Genomic DNA, 16,493 nt, shown 5'->3' with positions numbered 1-16,493 from the left:
TGTCTTCAAGGGTGTGGCGTTGGCTCGTGCTTACAAGACAGAAAGAATTGGATCATGCGATTTGTGGCATCGGAGATTGGGACACCTTTCTTATCAAACGGTTAGTTTGCTTCTTAATATCAGTAATAGTAAGAACAAAACCTGTGATGTTTGTTTGAAGGCAAAGCAAACTAGAGATGTTTTTATCCAAAGCGACAATAAAGCAACTGATTGTTTTGCATTGATTCATTGTGACTTATGGGGTTCTTATAGAGTACCTGCATCTTGCGGTGCTGTATATTTTTTGACAATTGTTGATGATTATTCTCAAGCGTTTTGGATTTATTTGCTGGCTGAAAAAAAGTGAAGTTGGTCGAACACTCAAAAATTTCTGTGCAATGATTGAACGACAATTTAACAAGAAGGTTAAGGTGGTGAGAAGTGATAATGGAACAGAGTTTAAATCCTTGAAATCATATTTTGACGAGCAAGGGATTTTATTTTAGACTTCCTGTGCTGGAACACCACAACAAAATGGTCGTGTGGAGAGAAAGCATCGTCATATCTTGAATGTGGCAAGAACACTTAGGTTTCAAGCACATCTTTTGATCAATTTCTGGAGTGAGTGTGTTTTGATCGTAGGGTACTTGATTAATTGGACACCTTCGACCCTTCTTGGTGGTAAAACACCTTACGAGATGCTGTTTGGACAAAGTCCTTCTTATAAACATCTCAGAGTTTTTGGTTGCTTGTGTTTTTCAAATACTCGGGACCGTGACAAATTTGCCGCTAGGAGTAGGAAATGTGTCTTTGTTGGGTATCCTTTTGGGAAAAAGGGATGGAAATTATACGATCTTGAGTCTTGTGATTACTTCATCTCACGAGACGTGGTATTTAGTGAGGCCGAGTTTCCCTTTGCCACTCCAGAACATCAACCCTCAGTAACCAGTCCTCCTAGAGCCAAAGAAAATGTTGGTTGCCTTGGGCCACTCCTCCTGACATGGTATCTGAGTCACCTCATATAGAAGTCAGGGGGAGCAACACGATCAATGAAGAAGGACATCAAAACACGGGTAATGATGAGGAGGCAGATCCTCTTGATGAGACAAGGAGCCATACAGATTGCAGAAGTAATGAAACTTCAGCTGCTCCTCAGCCCATCACGGAGTTATTAAGCCGCGGACATCGAGAAAAGCGCCCCCCAGCTATTTACAAGACTTTGTCACACACATTGCTCATCATTTAGACCCCTCTGCCGTTCTCAGGTACTCCTTATCCCATAATTCATTATGTGACGTATGATAATTTTTTTGTGAAACAAAGACATTTCTTGGCAGATGTTACTGCAGGCTAAGAACCTACTCGTTTCTCTGTGGCAATTACTGATGCTCGGTGGTGCGAGGCTATGCGCCAAGAGATACAGGCTTTGGAAGACAATGAGACATGGACCTTGGAAGACCTCCCACTTGGAAAAAAAGGCAATCGGGTGTAAATGGGTCTACAAAATCAAGTACAACTCTGATGGATCCATTGAAAGATTTAAAGCACAGTTGGTAGTCCTAGGCAACACTCAAGTTGAAGGTCTTGATTACAACGAGACCTTTGCCCCTGTGGCTAAAATGGTCACAGTTCAAACCTTCTTAGCAGTTGCTGCGACCCAACATTGGGAATTGCATCAGAAACTCACAATGAGCTCCAAGCCGGCACCATTGCGCCTTCCTATGTACGTACCAGTGAACAAGTTGCCGACATTTTCACAAAGGCTCTCAGACAAAAACTGTTTGATTTTTTCCTTCCCAAGCTAGGCATTCGCAATCCTCATGCACCACCTTGAGGGGGAGTATTGGACAAAGATAAGACTCGCGAGAGTCCCAGATAGGAAGTAGAGTCCCGGATAGACTCGTGTAAGTCCCGGATAAGAAGTCTTTTTTGTTTTGCTTTTCTTTTTTGATTAAGAAGACCTTGTTTTTAAAAAGTTTTGGAGAGCAAGGAACTCCATTATTTGTATATAAATATTATAAGGTATCAATGGAAAGGGCACCCTTTTGGCTTCCGGAATTTTTCAGAAAAAAAATAGCCATGAGATTGTGGACAAAATTAGAAAGCTTATATCAAACCAAGTCATTCCTAAATCATGTACTTTTGAAGATGTTGTATAGTTTGAGAATGAAGGGATGAAGGTTTCTAAACACTTGAACATCTTCCATTATATCATTGGTGTGAGGATGGAAGAGGAAGATAAGGTGGCACCTTTATTTTGTATTTTTCCAAATAATTACAACAGCTTGGTTAGAGCCTTGAGTTGCACCAAAGTTCACACTCTTTGCTTGAACGATAAGTGCAGTACTTTGCTAGCAAACAAGCTTCAAAAAACGGCATCTTTAAAGAGTTTGGAGGATAGTGAAAATGAACCATTATGGCTAAAGCCCAACAACTTGAGCAGGATAACTCTTCAAACAAGAATTTAAGAAGTAAATCCAAGTACCTTTCAAAATGCAAGGGCCGACAAGGAAATGATAGTTGTTTGAATTATGGTAAGAAATATCACATGATGAAAGACTGTTGGAAAAGGAATAATTCAAAAAACAATTCAAACTGCGACAAAGGAAGTAGTTGGGAGAAGGATGGGACCGAGACAAAGGATGAAGCCAACCAGGTTGGTCCAAGAGTCAAAATTCGGGATAATTGAAGATGAGGTACTTATAGTTCATAGTAATATCATTTTCCATAAAAATAATTGAATTCTTCATAGTGGTGCTACTCATCACATGTGTTAACACATTCTTCGTTTTGCTCTTATCAACCTTGTTAAGTGGTTTCGTTTTGAAGGGAAATTGTAAATATTCAATTGAGGATGTTTGATGGAAATATTAGAAATCTTAAAACTGTGAGGCATGTACTAGGCTTGAAGAAAAGTTTGATTTCTTTATCAAAATTCCATTCAAGTGACTACAAATTCATCAGGTAAGGTGGAGTTCTTGACATTTCTAGTGGTGTTTTGGTTGTGATGGAAGGCATTTAGGTTGGAAATTTGTATAAGTTTCGTAGGAATGAGGTGGAGAAAGGATTGTACTAGGAATGAGCAAAGTATTTTGAATTTGTACGAATCATGTAACTCCAAAAAGTGACATTCAATTTGAACATGATGTGGATAGGAATGGTGGTGAAATTGAAGAAGACACTGAAAATCATCAGTAAGCACCATTGCTTTTACAAGACCATCCAAGAAGAGAGAGGAATTTACCAACTCTTCTCAAAGATTGTGTAGATCCTGCTACCATAGAAGCTTTGTAATAGAGGATAGTCAGCCTACTTGTTTTGATGAAACTATAGATGATAGTAATTTTTCAAATTGGAAGCAAGAATGAGTAAAAAAATTAATGCTTTTCACAAGAACCAAACTTAAGAGCAAGGTTATTTTGGAACACAAAAGAGCATAAGTAAGGAAAACTTTGCTGGAATTACGGTAAAATTGTTGCAATCATGTAGGGGTGGTTGGAAGTAGATTTATCCATGGGTCAAGTTTAGGCCAAGCTATTTATTGTTGTCATCTTGGATCATCATGCCTAGATCTTTAATTGGCGACTGACCCTTATATAAAGCCCAAAGCTTGAGCCCAAGTCCAAAGTTCGATAAGGACATAAAAAATTCTACTTATAATCTAATCTAATAAGCTAATAATATATTAATTTAATAATAATTTAATAAACTAATATTATATATATTATATATTATTAACATACATTTTTATTATATATTATACTATCAGGCTGGGATTATTTGATAAAGTCAAAGTCCAATGCAAAACATAATTAGGCATGGTGCTTAGAACCCAAACCTAGGCCATGGCCCTAAAATTTTTTCCAAACATGATAAAAATGAGCTAAGTTGGGCCAGCCTGCTGAGTTACCTAGCCCATGAACATGTCTAAATAAAAGCTTAAAAGAAAAAAAAAAAAAATAGTTGAGGAAAAGAGTGTCAGTGGTGCTTAGTTCTCTAGAAGGTAAAAATAGGTAGTTGGAAGCAAGAGGAAATTTGGGTAGGAAAGGAGAAAGGTGTGTATAGTTGGTGGTATTGGCCCAAACCGGATTTCCTACTCACTACTCTCTACCCACACTCTACTCACCTTGAATTGCAACCATACATTACCATCTCATTTTGTGAGATGTGCGGCTTTGATAGTGGGATTTCCAAAGCTAACTTAGTTCGTATTTACGAAAGATAGCATCAATGCAGGATTTTTAATAACATTGTCTTCATAATGAATTTCAAGATGATGGAGACAATATTTATCATATAAGAGGCCCTGATATCATTGTCTTCATACAAGTCTACGATGATTCATTTGGCATGCATTTTTGCAATGTTCAAAATGGTCAATAAAGGAGGGATTGAATTATTTGATGATTAAGAAATATAGTTCAAAGTTTAAGAAATGTAATAAAGAAATCTTAATTCATATTGGAGGTGTACACCACCAGTTATGTATGAGAGGGTTAACAAACAAAAAAGCACAGCGGAAGTGTAATAAAATATGTTGGCGGCCTCTCAAATGGTAACATGAATATGAAGTTGGATTCTCTCCAACCCGGGGAGGATGATGTAGTACGAGATTCGGCCCAACTAAGTAAACAATTAGCAAGTTGGCTTCAACAAGCCATCTTAGTTCGTTTTTACCAAATTAGCGCCACTGTAGAGTTTCTATTTTAGTTCGTATTAACTAACTTAGCATTATAATGGGAGTTTTGGATGTGTTAATTAGGACTTTCATTTTGAGAACATTCAGTATGATTCTAATAAGGAATATTCAATTAGATTAGGAAACTTCCTTGTAGGAGGCATAAGGGTGTAAAGAAATCTATATAAAGAGAGCTAGGGCAACTTTATTGATTTTCTCTTAAGTATTCACTGGAGAATTGTTCTTCCTGTTCTTTTCGGCTTTGGTTCCTTTCTTTGAATCTTCTCTAAATGTGATTTGTTTCTGAATTGTGCCAACATACTAGGTTTCAGCTTAGTAAACATCTAGTAAACATTTACTAGGTTGGCTTCTGATGACCTATGTTAGTTCAAATTTACCAAGATAGCATTAATGCTGGATTTTTGTATCTATCTATCTTGGTTCACAGTTATCAAGTTAGCATCACAATGGGATTTCTGAATTTTAATTCAATTATGACAATAAAGAGTGTTTTATAAGATTAGGAAACTTTCTTGTAGGAGGCATAGGGGAGTAAAGAAGTCTATATAAATAGTAGCTAGGCCAAAAGCTAGGTAGTTTTGTTGATTTTCTATGTGTTTATTAAAGACTTGATCTTCCTATTTATTTCAACTTTGGTTTTATTTGTAGCTTCTCTAAATGTTATTTATTTTCGAATTTCACCACTAATGCAGTACAGGATTCGGTCCAACTGAGTAAACATTTACTAGGTTGGCTTTTAACAACTTTAGTCAATTTGTATTTACCAAAATAGCATTGACGCCAGATTTTTGTATCTATCTTGGTTCACATTCACCAAGTTAGAGTTACTACAAGATTTCCAAATTTGTATTCAATTAGGACTTCTTTTGTAGGAGACATAAGGGTGTATAGAGAAGTCTATATAAAGAGTAGCTAAGCCAAAAGCTAGGGTAGTTTTGGTTGATTTTCTTTTAGGTATTTAGTGAAGAGTTGTTCTTTCTATTTATTCTGGCTTTAGTTGTTTTCTTTGAAGTTTCTCTGAACGTGATTTGTTGATGAACTACACTATTTGGCATCCGAGCACAAGTTTGATCATTCTCTGGATTATGGTTCTTAAAAAGAAACAAGTGGTTCACATCATGGAATAGGAAATCAACAATAAAACACAAAAAGAGGTGGCAAACTTGAGAAGACAAGTCTATGCACTTGCTCAAGAGTTTAGATCACTATCGTTCTTGTTCCAAAAAAGGGGATAATGGTTTCAATGTAAGTTCCTCCACTCGTTCCTTTTCATCATCAAGGTGATCAATTGTAGTTGTGGATGGTAACTAGAAAAAGTGGGAAACGGGTCTCAAGATTGAGATCCCAAAGTTTCATGGAGGTTCCTTCACTTTTTATTAATCATCTTCAAGACAAGCAACTAAGGTGGCTGTAGTTGCAAGTGGTGATCATAAGCAGTGGGAAACAAATCTCTAAATCGACTTTCCAGAGTTTCATAGAGGTATAAATCCAATCGAATTCAAATCTTATGACTTTATTGATTGGTTTAATATTGCTGAGGACTGTAATAAAAATATTGTGTGACCATTCTCCTCAACATATGTTGAAGAACAATATATTGGTTAGAAGAAACCTCCAATCTATGATAAACAACCCATTACTCAAGAGGAATATGTTATCCTTCATAGTGAATTTCAAGATGATGGAGACAATATTTATCATACTAGAGGCTTTGACAATATTATCATCATACAAGTCTATGAAGTTCCACATTGATATGTAACTGTACATTATTCAAAATGGTTAATAAAAGAGGAATTGAATTATTTAAAGATTAAGAAACATGGTTCAAAGATTAAGATATATAATGAATAAATCTCAATTCATATTGGAGGTTTATATCATCAATTATCTATCAGATGGTTAGAAACAAAGAAGTACAGCATAAGTGCAACAACATGTGTTGGTGGCACTCAAATGGTAACATGAATATGAGGTTGGATTCTCTTCAACCTAGGGAGGATGATGCAAAATAGAAGGAGGTTAATAAGTTCTATGCAAGTTAGGACCACTATAAGACACATAAGAAGTGGAGATGACGCCACTAACCCAAATTAGTAAATATTTATTAAAATAGCATTATTATGGAATTTCTATCTTACTTCACATTACCAAGTTAGCGTCAATTTCTATCTTAGTTTGTATTTACCAAGTTAGCATTACAGTGAGATTTTTGAATATATATTCAATTAAGGACTTTCTTTTCGAAGAGATTTAGTAGGATTATAATGAGTGTTTTATTAGATTAGGAAACTTCCTTCTAAGAGGTATAAGGTTGTAAAGAAGTCTATATAAAGAATAGTTAGGGAGTTCTGTTGGTTTTTTTCTGAAGTATTTAGTGAATTACATAATTGTTTCATATTCTAAACAATATATTTTCTCTGAATTACTGCTTAAATTGGACACTTATGAGACTCATATTAGTTTTAGAATGTTCTTAGCCATTGAATAGACTTATGGGGGTTATCTTGATAAGGCTAACACTAGTGTGCTGCTGAATTGGTAGAATAGCTTGTCTCAACTACTAGGGTTAAATCTCAAGCATAGCCAGTGAGTGTTTAGAAAAAACACTAAAATCGGACCAATTTTCAGTTATGTTGTAGACCTTGGAGATAGATGGGCAAAACTAGAAAGTTGCACTTAACTTTAGATTTGATTGTGATACTACACTAGGTATTAGACTAAGTTGCCTTTAATGTACTAAATAGTGAGATCCATCAAGGGTCAAATACCTGGATAAAGTGAATACCAGGCTTTACAATCTTTCTAATGGATGCCTAAACTGTCGACAGTGAGTGTGACATTACATTATGAAAAATGTATTTATATGCTATATTATTATTTTATGAAAAAGATTTGCAAAAGGTTTTGATCGTATGATCAATCTATGCAGAGAGTGTGACATTACAGTTAGGGAAGAGATTCTTTACTATGGGTAGTGTTTTCATAATTATGGGCCAAGAGGTTAGGTGTAAGAAACCATTATTAAGCTGATTACCTAATGAACTTTATTATACAAAAGTCCATTATCCTTAGATCTTCATAGAATAGTTGAATCCAATGATCATTTATGTGTAAATGTTGGGCCCAAACTGAGGCCAAGTTGACTGGGTCAGGGGTTCATTGCCCTTGAGCAGTGGATTCGGTGTAACCTCTACCAAAGGTGGGGCCAAACCCTTATGGACTAGTATAAGACCTTTTTGGGTCCCACGCTATGCAATAATCAAGCCTAAAGTGGCCATGCAACACCTTAGGACGTGAATGGTCATAGATCTGGGTGTGGATCACCTATCCTCTTAACAAGATAATGCTTATCAATTAAAGATAAACTCCTTAGCCAAATTTGATTTGGATCAGCTCCTGAGAAAGAGGGGAGAGTCCAATTCAACTACTTTTCTCCACTCTCTTGCTCTCTTCTCTTCTCCCATGCTTTCCAGAAACCTTAAGTTGATCTAGCCTTGATAAGGGCTGATTTTTATCAGTCATCCACTATGATTTTGCAAAAAAAACATCAAGGTATAGCAGGTTCACATACTCTCGTTGATTCAAGCAAGTTGGGGACCAGTTTTTGTTGAAACGGTGCTATTGAATCGATTTTACATACACACTACCCCATTTTCAATGGAGGCCAATTTTAGGACTACTATTGGGCGTGAACTATCACTTTGGGAGTTGTACACTGTGGTCTCTATAGGCACAATCAATTTTAATTTGGGTTTCAAATTTGGCCCAGTTCAGTGTAAGATCAATCTTGAAATTTCAGATTTCAAAATCATCGAGATATTAGTTACTAGGTTGGGTTAGAAAATTTTTGAAAATTCGACCATCCATTAAACTAGATTCAGCCATGTCAATTTTGATTTCTAACCCTTCCAACATCTTCTTCATAGATTGAAGGTTTGTTCCAATCAACATATTGTTCTTCAAGAGAATGGCCACATATGATTTTCATTACAATCCTGAACAATATTTTAGACCAATAAATAAAGTCATTAGATTTGGATTTGTTTTCCACTACTTTTGATCACCACCCTCAAATATAACGACCTTGGTTGTTTGCCTTGATGATGATAAAGAACAAGTGAAAGAACCTCCATGAAACTTTGGCATTTCAATCTTGAGTTGCTTGCCTTGATGATGAAAAGGAATGAGTGAAAGCACTTGTGTCGAAGTCACTATGCTCTGTTTTAGAACGAGAATGTAGCGATCTTAACTCGAGTAAGTGTATTGACTTGTCTTCATAACTTCATCACTTCTTTTTGTGTTTTGTTATTGAGTTTCTACTCCAAGATCTGAGCCACTTGTTTGTTCTGATACCAAATGGTGTAGTTTGGAAAAAAATCACGTTTAAAGAAGATTTAAAGAAAACAACTAAAGCTGAAACAAACAAGAAGAACAACTATTCATTGAATAATTAAGAGAAAATCACCAAAACTACCCTAGCTTTTGACTATTCTTTATATGAATTTATTTACACCCTTTTGCCTCCAAAAAGGAACTTTCCTAATCTAATAAAACAATTGCAATCTTATTAAATCTTTTTAAAAAGAAAGTCTTAATTGAATACAAATTTGGAAATCCTACCATAACTCTATCTAGGTAAATGTGAATGAAGAAAGAAATTCTACAATGGAGCTAACTTCGTAAAAACGAACTAAGATGGTTGTTGAATCCAACTTAGTTGAGCCGATTCCCATACTGCATCAGGTTTGTACTGGTTTGGCAAGTGAGGCGAAAGTGTAGCCAATTTTGGGGAAGGTGATAAGCAATCTCTAACAAAATAAAAACACATGGTCTGGGCTAGAGAAGGAATAAGGGGAAGAGATTGAAGAAGAGCTAAAGCTTAGAAGAGGATCTCTTTGAGTATGGGGAACTTATAAGGATGTTGAAAATTAAGGAAACTCATAGATCTTTATGTGGACATGGTCCACACTATCTGACCATTGTTGTTAACTAACTTTTGTTTGGGTGTGGTTTTTGATCGGAGATTTTCTGTGAGCAATTGTTTTGACATGGGCCATGTTAATTTGGGTCAGACCCGGTTGTGTTTTGGTTGTTGGGTCTTGTGGTGCTTTTTTGAGTAGATGATATTTAGCATTTATGTTAGGCCCTTGCTTGTTTTAATTGGGTTTTGAGGACCAATCTCTCTTGTATCTAGTATTTTTTTTTTCTTTTTTTATTTAATAAATTATTGTTATTCATGTGAAAAGTAACAAGAGTACAAAGTGTTGATTGGATGCTTACTTTGAACTGCTGATTTGTGTCCAAAGTCCCAAAGAAGTAGAACGATGAACAGTGAAGAAAGAGAATCAAAACATGAATACTTTCATAATTTTATCTAGTTTATGGGAGTTATGCTTAAATGTATATTTCCAGAAATTCAGATGCTAGTACATTTAAAAATTAAGCATGAATATCCCAAAGTACAGGGTACCTATATTAAATTTAGCCTATAAAAGAAAATAAAATTGTGTCATGATGAAAATAAAAGAAATCTTAATAAAGTTATATGCTTATGTAATTAAAGTAATCAATATGGTAAGATCAGGACTCATACCTTGAGAATGTTCTGTTTTGATACCAGAAATCTGTTTGTAATGAATCCATATATCTGGGACTCTAGCTATCTTATGCCAATCTTCGCCTTTTCCCTTCCGACATCGTTTTTCAAGTTTTGGGCTCTCCGCGATAATTAGTGATCGAAGATTTGGTGGTGCTCCATCTGGTAGTGATGAGATTTTAGGGCAGAGAGTAACTTCTAGATGTCGCAGAGATGGGAGCCATTCAAGCATCGGAAGAGTAGTGAGCTTGGGGCAGTCAGTGATGGTAAGTTTGTGGAGGCGAGGCATGTCACCCACTTCTATTTCCCACCACTTCCTCAATTCGTGCATGCCATCAAGTTCCAGTTTCATCAACCTTGGAAACTCTGGAATCCCAAATTTACGCAACCCATAATTATTTATTTCTTTTAGTGCATGCATTTCTTCAATGCACAATGATGTGAGGTTTGGAAGTTCTCCCAAAGACGGAAGATGTGTACACCCCCCGCAACCGATAAGGATGATTGTCGTAAGATTTGAGAAACTCAACCATTCTGGAAATGTGGAACCACCGTAATGCAATATCTTTAATTCTCGGACTTGAGAGGGAGGCCGAAGATTGTTAAGCACGTTCTCTGCTTTACGCCCCCACTCTACCCCACTCCATTGGAACTCTATTTTTCTAAGGTACTTTTTGCCCCGTAACCTCACTCTTTTAGCTCCATTTTCATCCATAACATTCTCAAGATTTATGATGGAAAGCGATCCTTCAAGTTTGTTTAGGTTTCTCAACTCTTCAATTCTACATCCTTCCTCCCTTCCCACGACGAATGTGCCCAATTTTCTTAGGTTTGTTAACTTACCAATGCTTGGGGGCATGGATGTTAGTTGACGAGCTCCCTCTAAATCAAGATGTCGAAGGCTCAACATCTTTGATATGCTATTGGGTAACTCAATAAGTTCTGAACAATATCTGAGGTTCAATGTTAGGAGATGATTGAGGCTACATATGGAATCTGGTAAGATTGTGATGGGAGTATAGGAGAGGTCTAGAAATGCTAGATGCTTCAAGTTTTCAATGGATGTTGGTAACTCCATGATGCAAGTGCCACTCAAATCTACAGCACTTAAGAATCTCAGTCTGAGAAAAAGATCGGGAGGGACTTGCCTGATGCGGCTCCGGTGGTTTTCTTCGTTTAGTAAAATAAGGGTTCGCAGCATCTCGGATTCATAGAGTGATTTAAAAATCGCCGTATCATTACTGTGGTGGAGCAGCAACAAGGAATGCAACGTCGTTGCAGTTGGCTCGCGGTCCGCCGTTGTTACAAACACATCTGGACAGCTTTGCTGGACTAGATCATACACATCATCGGGGACTTTGTACCTCGGAATACCGTTTGGATACACAAGAGATGATCTCTGAAACAGAGAATTCCACAACAATTTCACAAAAATATCTCTACCTTTATCCTCCTTCAGATATCGATCAGGGAGTACAAGGCCTCCGGCAATCCATAACTGGATCAACTTTTCCTCCTCAAATTCATACCGTTTAGGAAATAGACAGGAATAGTAAAAGCACCTCTTTATAGATTCAGGTAGCAAGTTGAATTTGTGACCAATCTGCGGTGTGGTAATAATTTGTGTAGATGCTACTCGACTAGTACTGGATGAGTAAGGTAGCTCTTCTTTGGATTTTTCCTCATCTGAAGTTGCAGCTTTAATTTCCTTTGCAACCATTTCTAGTAGGCCGGAGAGGTCGTCAAACACAAATATTTTTTCATTAATTGTGTTGATGTGGTCAAGCAGATCTTTTCTGTCCCTTTGATTGCTTGGCACTGACAATAAAACTTCTCTAATGCCGTCAAAAATTTCCCATAGATTTTGAAGGAGAATATAGAACTCTATAGGCTGAGGCTGAACATCAGATGGGATTTCTAATTTTTCTTCGGCCACGTCCTTGGTTGCTGACGGGAAGCTCAGCAGAGCCTCTTTTAACCTAGATAGACGAGGAATTACGGTGCAGATAAGATTTAAATCCTTCCATTCATCTAGCTTTTCTGTAATAGTGCTGATATGTCCGAGTAGATCTCTCCAACAATGGAGTCCGAGCAGATAAAAGGACAGTAATGGAGTCCAGAAGCTATTGACAAACTCCGGCAGGATAGATCTCTCCAACAAGCAAAATCATGAGAAATTTTTGGCTGTTTGGAGAAAAAACAGCCTGGGCTGTTTTAAAGCCTCATGGCACGTTAATCGAGTCGGGATCTGCTAACGATAAAATGTTCAAAACTGTTCACACATCTCACCATGAGTCTGTAAGACTGTAGCCCACCATACCTGTGATTTGTGGACACGGTCCACGTTGGAATGAGACCGGATCTGCTCCTCACTACTGGCGCCTCACACTCACATCCTACCACTTATTAATTATTATTCACGGGGATGTTCTCAATGCACGGTGGATGTACATGTAAAGGCGCCCATTCGTGAGAGCAGACCCCGTTTCCGTCGGAATGTGTTAAAATAGATTTTTTTCTTTTTTTTTTTTTGTGAGTAGATTTGGCGGACTCACCTCAACATGGTGGAAGGGGGGTATTTCACCCTTTTATAACATATTGGTAATTGCTTCGGTAAAAAAAAAAAAAAATCAGACTAGTCATTTTAATTCTTTTGCACTTAATAGCCAATACCAAAAAAATTCTATCTATTAATGGTATATTCTAAAATGTAATTATCCATGTCAACTCACAATAAGAAACTAGGTTTGGCCTGTGGAAATTTTAGAGAGTTATTTAAGGGAATATTCTGTAATATGGACTTATAAATAGGAATTGGTGGATATAGATTGATTCATGCTACACTTTGTGGTAAGGATCAATCTATATGACACCATCTACAACTGTTTAAATTATGTGGACTGAATCAATCAATATTTTGCACTCATTTGACAAATAATTATTTTGGGGTTTTTTCGGTGTCGGTCGCTATGGCCTGGAGGCTGTGTCGGCTAGAAAAGGCCTCATCCTCGACATGGGCGGGAGTGGTATGTTAGCCTATGTCGCGCTCATGAGATCAGGTTGGACATCAAGTGGGCATTCGGCCATTTCTTTGACATGATGCGTGATTGTCTCTCTGCGTGGGCTAACATGGGCCATCTCAAGAACAAGCTGATTGCCCTTGGATGACCAACTTGTGCATGGACTAATCGCCCCTCAAACGAAAGAGGTCTCTTATCCCTAAACCAATTTGGATAGACCAAGGGAATCGGTAGAGATATGGGGGCTATGATACCACAAAGATCTCCGAGGGGCCTCCAAATGATGCCCAATCATGATGAATTTAGAATGAGGTGACAACCAGGCTGATGTTGCAACTCCAATGGAACATGCCATCTAAAGACAAGTAATGCACCACTTGGCGAGCCAAGCATTGCGATAATAGGTATGATGGATTGACTGCACACACACGAATTTTCAGAAACATGTAGAAATCTTTCTACCTTTCAAAAGATATAATTCAAGAAAAGACATGACCTTTCGTTTTAGACCTCCCAAGCTTAATCGCAAAGGAATAACATTGGAAATTGATGTAATCGTTTCTGGTTACGTATCAATTTTTGTGATGTATCAATTTTTTTTGGCTAAGTGCCTTGTCATTTGACCTATTCCCAGGAGAGGATGGTGGAGCTCCCTGATGGTGAATTGTCTGATGGTGAACTGCCTGATGGTGAGCTACTTGGTGACGAACTCCCTGGTGGTCAGCTACCTGGTGACAAGCTACTTGGTGACGAGCTCCCTGGTGGTGATCTACCTGGTGACGAGCTACTTGGTGACGAGCTCCCTGGTGGTGATCTACCTGGTGACGAGCTCCCTGGTGGTGAGCTACCTGGTGACGACCTCCCTGGTGGTGAGCTACCTAGTGACGAGCTCCCTAATGGCTAACTGCCTGAGGGAGAGTTATGCCGAGCTGGGGGAGAGCTATGCCGAGTTGGGGAGAGTTATGGCGAGCTCCCTGATGGCGAACTGCCCGGGAGAGAGCTATGCTGAGCTCCTCGGTGGTGAGCTACTTTGGTGGACTCGTCATTTGACTTGCTCCTAGGTGGCCTGTAACTCAGAGGATGGTGGAGCTCCCTGGTGTAGCGCAACCCAACTGCCCTCTGCATGAGGTGATCTCCTCTCCTTTGTAGGCGGCGGGAGCTGAGGGACCTCCGAGAACTCCATCTTTTCCTCCTCTTTGTAGGCGGCGGGAGCTGAGGAACCTACGAGAACTGAACTAGGGGGCCCAGGGGTATTTACCTGACAGGGACTCTCCGATGCCTAAGTTAGCACTCTGATTGTCGAGAGCTTGAAGATGATATTAGAGGAATGAGAGAGGTAGAGAGCAGGGATTAGCTCCATTTTTTCATTCTCTTCCCTTGCCTTTGAGGGTTGGAGTCCTTATATAGTGGTGTCTTGTCAAATTAGGCGTGACCACCTCTGTCAAGTCAGGCATAATTGCCTCTGTTTCTCTGCCACAGTCGTCACTGTCAGAGCTGAGGCGGCGGGTGCAGGCAACTGTAGCAGAGTACGGCTCTACCAGGCAAGGCGCCGCTTGGCGAGAGACGTGGGCACAGGTCTCCAGATCTGTCAGGTACGGTTGTCAGTAGGAGATCTTCCTGTGATACGCCAAATTGCTCTTCTGTATCGAGCTACCCTACAAGTGGCGAGCTGCCGGGGGAGCTATGCCGAGCTGCTTGTGGCGAGCTCAGCCGAGCTGCTTGTGGCGAGCTCAGCCGAGCTACCTGGCTCCTTGGTGGCGAGCTCCTTGGAGAGCTGCCTAGCTCCTTGGCGAGCTCTTTGGTGAGCTACCGAGCTCCTTGGCGAGCTCCTTGATATCGGTGGGCATATCTTATGGGTTGCCAGGTCGGCTAGGTCGAGTCGTGTGCCAAGCTGATCCAGGTCGGATCATGTGTCGGGCTAATCCAGGTCGGCTAGGTCGGCCAGGTCGGATCATGTGCTAAGCTGATCCAGGTCGGCCAGGTCGCGCAGGCCACGCCAGGCCGGTGCCCGGGTGGGACACCAACTTGGTAAGTTGTTGCCTGGGTGTCGCCTAGTTGTCACGAGGTGCCACGTGTCACAATTTCACTGGAGGGCCAAATCTGCCCTCATCATTTGCCCCCCACTCCCGAGCTGAGAGTAACTCAGTGAAGGGAGTATTCTTCTTTTGGCCTGTAAGTCGACGAGCTAGTAAATGCCGATCCAATTCCTTAGGCCTTGGGAGTCGTCTGTATGTGGCGAGCTGCTTGCAAGTAGCAAGCAGCCTGTAAGGTGAGGAGGTCTCTGCCAGTTCAGTAGTGTAGCCCTTAGGCTTTGGGGGCAACTTATAGTTCACTTTTGCTGATTTTGCCCATGCTGAGGAAGCAACTGGGTATTTAGCAATAATGTGGCCTGTAGGCTTTGGGAGCGACTTGTAGTCCACTCTTCTTGACTTTGCCCTTGCCGAAGAGGCAACTGGGTCTTAAGCAGTAATGTGGCTTGTAGGCTTTGTCTGTGAGGTGCCGAGCTACCTGTGAGGTGTAGGGCTAACCAGGTGCCGAGTTGACTAGGTGTTGAGCTGCCTGTGAGGTGTCGGGCTGACTAGGTGCCGAGCTACCTGTGAGGTGCCGAGATACCTGAGGTGTCAGGCTGACCGGGTGTTGAGCTACCTGTGAGGTGCCGAGCTACCTGAGGTGTCAAGCTGACCAGGTGCCGAGTTACCTGTGAGGTGCCAAGCTGACCAGGTGCCAAGCTACCTGAGGTGTCGGGCTGACCAGGTGCCGAGCTACCTGTGATTGTGATGAATCAGCCTTGTAATGCGGTCACCCACTCCTACAAGAAGCTACTAGGAGCTCGACCTTCAGGGGCAGCACTACTAACTTTAGGTCACCAACTCACACGGGAGCCTTGGAAGGCTCTACCAACATGGGTGCCTATTTAGTTCGTTGGCTGCCAACCCCCGCGGAAGCAATGAAGAGCTCATCTTTGTAGAAGGGACCTTGCGGAGAGGACTGATGAGGTTTTATCTGAATTGAAAGTAAGGTTGGTAGAGCTACTTAGTCTGTTAGTTCACTGCATAGTCTTTGAGTTCATAAAAAATGTAAACTATAAAGTGATAGCTTCAATTTCTAAAAAGTGAGAACTTAGCTTTCTGGGACTTAACTTTGGACTGGAAAGAAACCAAGTGTCAGACACTTGAAGATTTGGGGTTGTCCAGCA

At 39.8% G+C, this 16,493-nt stretch overlaps 1 protein-coding gene across 1 annotated transcript in view; it reads right to left on the bottom strand.

Moving 5' to 3' along the window:
- The window catches only part of LOC104590861 (uncharacterized), a 33,592-nt gene extending 21,162 nt beyond the window's left edge, over positions 1-12,430 (bottom strand). The window contains exon 1 of the mRNA XM_088896559.1: positions 10,275-12,430. Coding sequence (XP_088752685.1) covers positions 10,275-11,997 — 1,723 coding nt within the window. The 5' untranslated portion in view covers positions 11,998-12,430. The remainder of the gene's footprint in view (positions 1-10,274) is intronic.
- Positions 12,431-16,493: the final 4,063 nt, after the last annotated feature.

This window comes from Nelumbo nucifera, chromosome 1, assembly GCF_055504915.1.
Source record: "Nelumbo nucifera cultivar China Antique chromosome 1, China Antique-T2T, whole genome shotgun sequence".
Classification (NCBI taxonomy): Eukaryota; Viridiplantae; Streptophyta; class Magnoliopsida; order Proteales; family Nelumbonaceae; genus Nelumbo; species Nelumbo nucifera.
Note: the sequence above shows the minus strand (reverse complement) of the source record. Positions and strands in the feature narration are given on the sequence as shown.